General features: G+C 42.1%; 1 protein-coding gene across 3 annotated transcripts in view; it reads right to left on the reverse strand.

Annotated features, from left to right (window-relative positions):
- The window catches only part of ASB9 (ankyrin repeat and SOCS box containing 9), a 38,109-nt gene that overhangs the window by 17,002 nt on the left and 11,320 nt on the right, over positions 1 to 9,787 (reverse strand). For all 3 annotated transcript variants that reach the window (XM_055438188.2, XM_055438191.2, XM_088834226.1), the window contains one exon: positions 2,946 to 3,025. In XM_055438188.2, the coding sequence (XP_055294163.2) occupies positions 2,946 to 3,025 (80 nt within the window). The remainder of the gene's footprint in view (positions 1 to 2,945; positions 3,026 to 9,787) is intronic.

The following is a 9,787-nucleotide window of genomic DNA, read 5'->3' on the forward strand; positions in this document are numbered from 1 at the left end:
ATGACTGAAGTGACTTAGCAGCAGCAGCAGCAGTCATAAATAGATAGATATCTCAAATATTTTCTCATATATGGCTTGCCTTATTGCTTTTAAAATGCTGCCTTTGATGAACAAGTCCTTAACTTTAATGAAATCCAACCTATCAATGTTTTTGTTCCTTTCCACATACTATTTCTCGTTCATGTCAAATGTCTTCCTCCCTCGTTCTCCACTGGCAAAATGGCCTTTAAAAAAAATCCTCAACATAGTGACTTTACAGGAGCTTAAAAAATACCAATGCATGAAGCCTGGCCTAGGCTAAATCAGAATATCTAGAGTGAAGCCCAGTTGTTGTTTTCTTTTTTAAATCTCACATTATTTTAATGTGAAGTCATGGTGAAGAATAATGAGTTACAGATTCAGTTTCTCCCTTCTTGGACCAAGTGAGAATTATTTTTTATAATTTTCTTTTCTCTTTGTTATAGACATTTGAATGTTTGGTCTTATATCCCTTACTGAAGTATGTTTGTTTAGCTTAGCAGCACTTTTTTTCAGTGGTCTTTGATTATCTGAAGCGCTATGTAGATTGTAATAAGAAAATAGGTACTCTTCATTTGTGAAGAGTAACTAGAGCAGATACACGTCACCTCAGTTAATTCTCTCAAACTCATATAATAAGGTAACATAAAAGACTGGATTTTGGGCCTCAATTCTTCACTCTCCTGTAACAGTGTAATAATATAGTCAGACCCTTGTCATGACCTCATAGTTGCCAAAATGTACTTCCTTGATCCTTGACTTTGGACTTGGCCATCTGACTTGCTCTGACCAATGGGATGTTAGCAAATGTAACATAAGCAGATTAGAAGTTTTCTCTCATGGTTGGGCTTGCCCTGCTATGCCACAGCCTTCTGCCAAGTGAGAAAATTCCTCAGGTAGCCACTGGTCAAACAAGGATGGGAGATGAGTGCAGGAGAGCTGTACCCAACCCACAGCTTGAAGCCAAGATCAGTGCAAATCAGCTGATGCAAGATCTTATTGGCAAGAAATAAAATGTTTATTGTATTTTGTTACTGAGTTTGGGCTTTTTGCTTACACAGCAAGACCTGACTAATACTGGGGGTATTAGTCTGGAGGTAGGTATTGGAACACTTAGGAGCTTCTCAGGTGGCGTAGTGGTAAAGAATCCACCTGTCAATGCAGGAGATGCAAGAGACATGGGTTTGATCCCTGGGTCAGGAAGATCCCCTGAAGAAGGAAATAGCAATTCACTCCATATTCTTGCCTGGAAACTTCCATGGACAGGGGAGCCTGGCAGGCTACAGTCCATGGGGTCACAAGGAGTTGAACAGGACAGACTCAGCACACACACACACACACACACATTGGAACACTTATTTTTTTGAAGGTAGAAACTGAGGTTCCAAGAAAATAACTTGCTTAAATAATGCAAAAGAACTTAGATAAAGACATGATTCCAGGAGATGTTCAGTAAACATATAAATACTGAATATAAATGAGTATCAGTCCAATTTAGTAAGTTTTATATATAAAAGCTTCAATGATCATTTTTTACCCTATCAAATTAAGGCAAATGTTTCAGTTTATTTGAGAAGCACCTTAACTTCATTTAGCTAGAGTAATGTGCTACTATCTATATTTCTAAGAGGCCGCTGCTACCAAAAACAGCTTAAGATAGTGACTTAGAGTAGTCCGAAATTTATCTTTAAAAAATTATCTTCTTATAGAAGGATTTCTTGGTCTAGATAGGTCTGTGAAATTGGAATTTTCCAAAGCACATTTATTAATATTTCCAGAATTAACACCTGAAATTTACCATGTTCTTCAATTGTGAATCTAGACCACAAACCACAGTAGTAATAGGACATCACTGAGAGGAATTGCAGATATTTTTAATTGCATTGATTATTGCAGATATCTAAAGTAGCTCAAATATACATTCATCCTACTTAGAAAGTATGGTAATAATTAGAATCGCCACTAAATCTTCTTACTGAATGTGTTGATAAAGAAGTTCATAGGGTTCCTCCATATTGTGTTTTATGCATTTAAGACATTAGTCTGAGAAGGGGTCCTTAGATTTTGCCAGACTATCAAAGGGGTCCATGAAAGGGTCAAGAGCTCCTAACTTAAAAGGTCTATATTGTCTCTTCAGAGGACAAACACTATGAACAAAAATTTTATTGGAATTTTGAACGGTGATTGAAACCACTTTCTTAAAAGCACCTTTGCTTAAGTTCCCAATAATTTCAAACCACCAAAATTCCAATTAATGTGTACTTGAAAGTATCCCATCGAAGGAGCAGAGAAACTAATATCAAAGTGGCAGAGCCATTTCCACTGGACTCAACAGAACTGAACATTTCTTTGATATTTTAAGATGACATATTTTAAAAGACATTTTCAAGCATTTATTTTATATGAAGGGTCTTCAACCTCAGCACTACTGATACTGGGGGCTGGATAACTGTTTAATGTGGAGAGTCATCCTGTGCAGTGTCAGATGTTTAATAACTTCCTTGGTCTCCAGCTACTAGATGCCAACATCACCACTACCCCAACCCCATTCTCACTCTTGCTCCCAGCTATGACAACCAAAAATGTCTCCAGCCAACGTCAAATGTCTCCATTTGGGGCAAAACTGCCCCAATTGAAAACCACTGCTTTACATGATAATTTTCCAGGATACAGTCTATGGAATAAAGTGACAGCAACTTGAGTGCACTAAAACTATTCATTCAATAGATACTACAGAATCTACTTTGTGCATAAAATTGTACTAAACTCTAGTATTATGCCTCCAAATAAAGGAGGACAGCATCCATCTCATTCTGCTAAACAGGAAATTTCCATCCTAAGATCAGACTATGACTTCTTTTCCTCAGTGTGGTGAGCAGTAGAACTTGCCTAATATGCATCATTTTTTTCCCAAAAAAGTTACCTACCTGGTTGATGAGGCTCCTCAAAGACAGCAGACGTCCATGAATGGCTGCTTCATGCACAGGAGACCAATCAGATACAATATCTGTATGGAAAGGGAGGAAGAGGTTAGTTACATCCTGCTATTGCACTTCAGACCAGAGGCTCATCCTTGCCCATCAATCACAGCCTAACTGGTCTTACTGGAGGGAAACATTGGAGTCAAGCAACCAACCCCCTTCACTTATTTGAAATGTCTAGCTAGCTAAAGAAATAACTATAGTCTGCTTTCAAACTGAAGACAAAGAGGTGGACTGGGATGACAGATTATTGTACTTCAATTTACACACTGGTTTCAAAGGCAAATGATTCATTTAGTTAAATGAGAGCTTCACTAATTAGCAGCATTAGTGCATTAAACTGTGTTTGCCAGCCTAGTTTCCTGCATGAAATACAAACTCTGGCACCTCAGCAAACAGTGCCATATACTAATAGTAGTAATCATGTCATTACATACGCCATTAGGCTTGGAATCAAATCTAAACAAAATCCTATCTATTTGTAGATTACCTCCTCTCCCAATATCAAGCACAAATCAGACTTCAGTCTGACCTTGCAAGAGGGATGTGATTTACCCACAAAGACAGTGTGCCAGTGTGATTAAGAGAAATCTGTGAATTCAGACCCACTTGACTTCTTGTGAGCTGAACCTAGGTCTCTGGAGCAGAACCTAGCTTCAGTTCCCTTCTCTGTAAAGTCAGGACAGCAATATACTTACCTGTGGCTCAACTTCTACTAGCTACTATGATTATCCCGCCCTAACACTAATTAGAGGGTATTGATTATACCCCACAGTCACTGCTATTTAAAATAGCAGCAACCTCCCTGGTGGTCCAGTGGCTATGACTTCGCTTTCCCATGAATGGGGTACAGGTTCGGTCCCTGGTCAAGGAGCTAACATCCCACATGCCTCGTGGCCAAAAAACCAAAACATGAAAAACAGAAGCAATATTGTAAACAAATTCAATAAAGACTTTAAAAATGGTCCACATCAGAAAAAAAAATCTTTTAAAAAATGAGCAAATGTATTCTCTAACCATATGCAAAGAATACACTTTCTTAGGGAAAAAGTCTGTAAAATGCACCTCAACACATTAAATGTTTCCCCCTCTTGTCAACTGGATGTGCCCTGAATTTGGCATAGACCTGAATTTTTCTCATCTCCAGCTGCATTTGGTTTCTAGAACAAAGGCAGGAAGTCAGAACATGAGGTGGCTAGTCTGCGCTTGCCACAGCTCAGGCTCTGCCTCATTGAGTAAACACACTACACACCAATGAGGCATGACGGTCTGATATCAGTCACGCTTTGTCAATGAACTGGTATCTCCTAAAAGTCTGAAGACCTGGAGAAGGAAGGCAGTTACTAAAGCCTGGCCAACACCAGCCCATCAAGGAGGAGGCTAGAACACTTTGGACTTAACATGTGTTGGCTGACATGGGCCTACCACCTGAAGCTATCAATGTCCTGGAAAATTTGTCCCAGTGAGCACATTACCATTCTTCCGGATGGACTGACGAGGCTCTTAATAGAGAAGAGCAAGCTGAATGAACCTGCCTCCACACCGTCCATCCAAGGCTTCCCTTCTGGGCTCATAATTGTGCCCGAGGTACCTTCAGGGAAATGACTTTTCCTAGCTTCTGAAAACTCACGCTCAATAGAAAATTAGAGTCCTTTCACCAGTCTTTGAGGGTCCTAATGCTCTCAGGAGAAATACTACTGCTTCCAGGGCTTTGTGTATACAGTGCAGACAGCAGATACGGAAAGACTGATCCCCGAATTAGAATTAAAAGGATAACTCATTCTACCCTGTTGGTTCAAAGGCAAAATACCAATCATACAAACTGTTGAGTGAGAAGAGCCACAGGCTGAGAAAAATCTCAAAAAGTAGTTGGATCACCATGTTTGTGAGGATTAAGCCATTTTTTTCCTTCCAAGTTCTCAGCTGCTAAGAAATATCACTTCCACACCCCTCAACCTTTCTTAAAAATACCTCAGATAATCAGAGTTGACAGCCAGACAAGTAATTTGGGTCCTAAACTATAACTGTTTAGATTTCATAAAAGTGATGCAATTATCTTATCAAGTGTAGACCAAAATGGGCTTTACTTGGTTTGCATTCATCATGGAAGCATGACTCCTTTTACTTAGGATAAATAAAGAATTATGTACTTGAAGAAGTACATAAAAAAAGAAAAATAAAAAAGTACATAAAAAAAATAACTACCTGAGGTTTTATACCCATGCATTAGGACATAGTATTGTTGGGTTGACCATAAACTTTGTTCTAGTTTTTCCATATGTCACAAAAAAACCAAACGAACTTTCTGGTCAACCCAATATTTACAAAGTGGAGACTATCTGTGTCTTCAAGAAGCACAGGGTATTGTCCAGCTTTAATGATTTATCACTTTCATATACCCCTTTCAAATATACAATTCAGTGGTTTTCAGTAGATTTCAGAGTTGTACATCTACCATCACAATCAATTTTAGAACATTTCCAATATCCCAAAAAGAAACCCCTTGCCCATCAGCAATCATTTCCCTCATCTCCACTTCCCCCAACCCCTAGCAACCATTGATCTACTATCTGTCTCTATGGATTTTTTTTGGACTTTTCACACAAATGGAATCCTACAATCTGTGGTCCTTTGTGACTGGCTTCTTTCACCAAATATAATGTTTCAAGGTCCAGCCACATTGGAGTATGTGTCAGCACTTCATCCTTTTTTATGGCCAAACAATATTTGTATAGATAGACCAAAAAGTTCATAGACATTTGTGTTGTTTCCACTTCTAGGCTGTTATTAATAATTTTGCTCTAAACATTCATGTACCAATTTCTGAGCGGATATGTGTTTTCAATTCTCTTGGGTAGACACCCAGGAATGGAAATGATGTATAATATGGTAACCCAGTGTTTAGCCTTTTGAGAAACTGCCAGACTACTTTCCAAAGCAGCTGCGCCATGCTATACTGCCATGCTATACATGAGATTCCCTTCCTAAGTTAAAGTCCTTTCAGACTAGGATTAGGTGAATCTACCAGAGCATGCCAGTACTCCAGGCCAGAAGAAAACCTTAGGTTCTTGTATAGCCAAAGGTTATCTCAAACATATACAAAGACTTGAGCCTCAGCTGGTCTCTCAATACTTGATTATCTACAGAGTTAAAATTGTGAAAGGTTGACATTTTTCTAGCATCGAGAGCATGGACTTTATGCATAGTTCATTTAGCAAATGCTATAATTTGAAACATGGATTGGTCTAACACTCTCTTTAGCTCTTGAAAACACTGAGATATCCAGGAGATGTTTCCAGAGCCCACATCACAAGCAGGCAATGAGCTACAAGCTCAACACATGAGCAATTAAACCCCAAAGCAGCTTTGCCCGCCTTCCTGCTGACAACTGTAAAAAAGTAAAATAAGCAGGAAAGGGGACTATTCCTGCCAGAACATGGATGCTGCTCACAGGAGGTGGCTATGGATGGAGGGAAAACTCAGTCACATTCTCTTTTCCACTGACCCCTGGAAACTCAAGGGCTATTATATCTACACAATACATCACCCAAATGCTCAGTATATATTAAGAATTTTTCCCCAGTACTTTATCAGCTAAGAACTGTTGGTTTTACTGCCAAGAAGTAGATGCCAAATGGGGTCACTGGCAGTGCCACAGATTCACTAGTGTAGCTTGTAGTTGACATGAGGCAAGGAGCTCTCCTCATGAAACAATGCCACAAGTCCTCCAATTAGTGCTATTCAACTTACCTTTCTTTTAAATTGAGTCTCCATCAAACCCTGCAGCACATTAGGAAAGCTGCCATTTCATCTTTATTGCCATTTCTGGAATGATTTTTTAAATTTCCATTATTCAGAAGAGATTGAAAATGTACTAATTAGTACATTCTGAAAAGAGCTATTATTCATGAAGCTCTGAAAGCCCGCAGTGAATGCTGGGAGTAGTATCCACTGTTCCTCCTGGGAAACATTTTGCAAGGGCAAGGCGGGGAAGAAAGGCTGCATTGCTCAGAGACAGTGGGAGCACATGCCTTCAGTCTTCAGGCGGTGATGGGGTAGGTTCACTGGAGAGGATATGGGTGTTGTGTTTACAGTGACTGTGGGCCTTGGTTAGATGGCAGGACAAATCAAAAGAGGAGAAAGAAACAGAGGCTCACAGTCGCAAAGAGACAAATACAAAGGCCCATCGAGGCAACTCTTGGGCACATCAGTCCTATCTACTGCAATTCTTTCTCCCAGTTCCATCACCCTGCCTCTCCTGCCTGTCTCTCTCTCTGGTTGCCTCCTCCATAGAGACCTCACCCCTCAACCCGTCCTGTCTGATCAGGCAGGTTTCCCCCAGACAAACTGCCCCTGTTGAGGTGTCCCAACAGCTAAAAATCCCCCCTGAGAAAAAGTCCTTCCTCGCCTCTTCTAGCTTCTGGTGTTGGGTGTCCATCTTTGCTGTTTCTTGGCTCATCAGATGCATCTTTACAACCTCTGCCTCCTCTGCTCTTCTTCCATGGATCAGTCACTGGATGCGGGGGCCCTCCTACTCCACTGTGACCTCGCCTTGACTGATAACACCTGCAATGACTGTTTCTAATCAGGTCACATCCTGAGGTCCAGGGGGTTAGGACTTTAGCTTATGTTTTAGCTTATGATACAATGTGATCAATAACAAGGTTATTCTCAGGGGAAAAGAAAGACATTCTATTCCCACTCTGGGGGCAGAAGAGTCAAGGATTCCATCTCCATAAATACTTTGTTGCCATCTGTGTATCCTTTCCTCCCTTCCTCCAGAGGAGAAGGCCAAGAAAAGCTTGTCAGTGCAGGTGGGAGCAGCAAAGCTCCCCAAGGCCAACCACACCCCACTGACCTCTGCCCTGGTCCAGTGCCAGGGGATTCGCTTCACCTGAGTTGAGTTTCTCACCAAGGCCTGGAAACAACATTCTGAGTGTTTCACATTCCACATTCACCAAGGTCAAGGCTTCTGAAGCATAAATAAATGCAATCCAGCTATCAGTGAAATTCTGCCCTAGGGGCAGGGCTGATGCACAGTAGGGAGAGAGAGCCTCCATTTGGATAAGGGCTGGGAGAAAGTCTGGGAGGGCTTCATGAGGGCAGTGGCTTCAAAGGTGCAGTAGTCTGTGGGTCAGATGTAGAGGAGGAGTTGGGCGAGCAGAGGGGTCCTGGCGCCCACCCTTGTGACTTCTGCTTCTTGGAAAACTTCTCTTTCTTTAGTCCCTGTGAAATGACAGCATCTGAGTCTCTTCCTGCTTCTCTGTCCAATTTACTGGTTCTCCGTCCTCAAATGGAAGTCTGTCCCAGGGCTCCATCCTTGGCTCTCAGCCATCAGCCAATGTCTCCTCCAGGATTTCAGCCCAGCCCCTCTGCAGAACAGCCTGAGGCCTGATTCTCAACCTGAATTCATTGCCTAGCCTCTGTCCCGCACCTTCATGCTGAGCCCTGGGCATGGCCATTGGCACATTCGCGTTCAAACACAAGTCCTTCTCCTCCCTATCTCACTCTGATCCCCAAGCCAGCTCCCCTTCCTGACTTCTCTCTCATCTTGCCCTCTGAGCTGACATTACCCTAGGCTTGGAAAACGTTGCAGTTCTGGCCGCCTTCTCTCCTTTGTGCTGTGCTTAGTCGCTCCGTCGTGTCCTACTCTTTGCAAGCTCATGAACTGTAGCCCTCCAGGCTCCTCTGTCCATGGGATTCTCCAGGCCAGAATACTGGAGTGGGTTGCCATGCCCTCCTCCATGGGATCTTCCCAATCTGAGAATCAAACCCAGGTCTCCCGCATAGGAGGCGGATTCTTTACCATGTGAGCCACTAGGAAAGCCCAAGAATATTACAGTGGGTAGCCTATCCCTTCTCCAGTGGATCTTCCCAGCCCAGGAATTGAACTGGGGTCTCCTGCATGGCAGGTGGATTCTTTACCAGCTGAGCAAATCAAGCAACAGAGCTTGATTTCTCTTTCCTCTGAAAATACAAGTCATATTTTCCCTTTCTCTGTCATTTCTGAAGCTTGATCCAGATATCAGCTTCATGCAGTGGTTCTCAAGGTACTGTCCCCAAACAGCACCATCAGCATTACCCAGGAGCTTGCTATAAATACAGATTTCCAGGTCCCACCCCAGACCTAGTATCTGAGGTGGTGGAGCCCAGCCATCAGCATTTTAACAATCCATCCAGGTGATACTGATGTATACGAGTTTGAGAAGCAGTGGATTAGTACAATAATTTCTCGTAAATTCTCCACAATCTATCCTGACTATGGCTACCACATTAATTTACTTAGTCTTTATTATGGCCAAGCTTCCACTCCAGAACCATCAATGGCTCCCAGTTCCCTGCCTCATGAAGGCTAAACTCTTCCACCCAGCTTCTGAAGCTTCATTTTCAGATTTCATCTCTCCACACCTGTTCTCATTAGACTCCTTAAAACACTATAGTCCAGTTGTGACACTGCACTAAATATATAGTGCCTGCCCACCCACGCCTAGCCAGCCAGCCCCAACCAGGGTTGGATTAGGACCTTTATTTATTTATATTTTTGGCCACAGCGGCACAGCATGCAGGATCTTAGTTCCCTGACCAGGGATTGAACCTATGCCCCCTGCAGTGGAAGCATGGAGTCCTAACCACTGAACTGCCAGGGAATTCCTGGATTAGGACCTTTAGAAACCCTGAACAGTGAAAAGTGGCTGGTGCCCCTCTCTCATGTAGAAATGAAAATAAACTCAGCTGTAAAATCATCATGCAGAAGTCAACCACATTACTGATTCTTCCCCATATTGATC

The sequence above is a fragment of the Moschus berezovskii genome, chromosome X (assembly GCF_049115385.1).
Source record: "Moschus berezovskii isolate FMDL1 chromosome X, NW_MosBer_1.0, whole genome shotgun sequence".
Classification (NCBI taxonomy): domain Eukaryota; kingdom Metazoa; phylum Chordata; class Mammalia; order Artiodactyla; family Moschidae; genus Moschus; species Moschus berezovskii.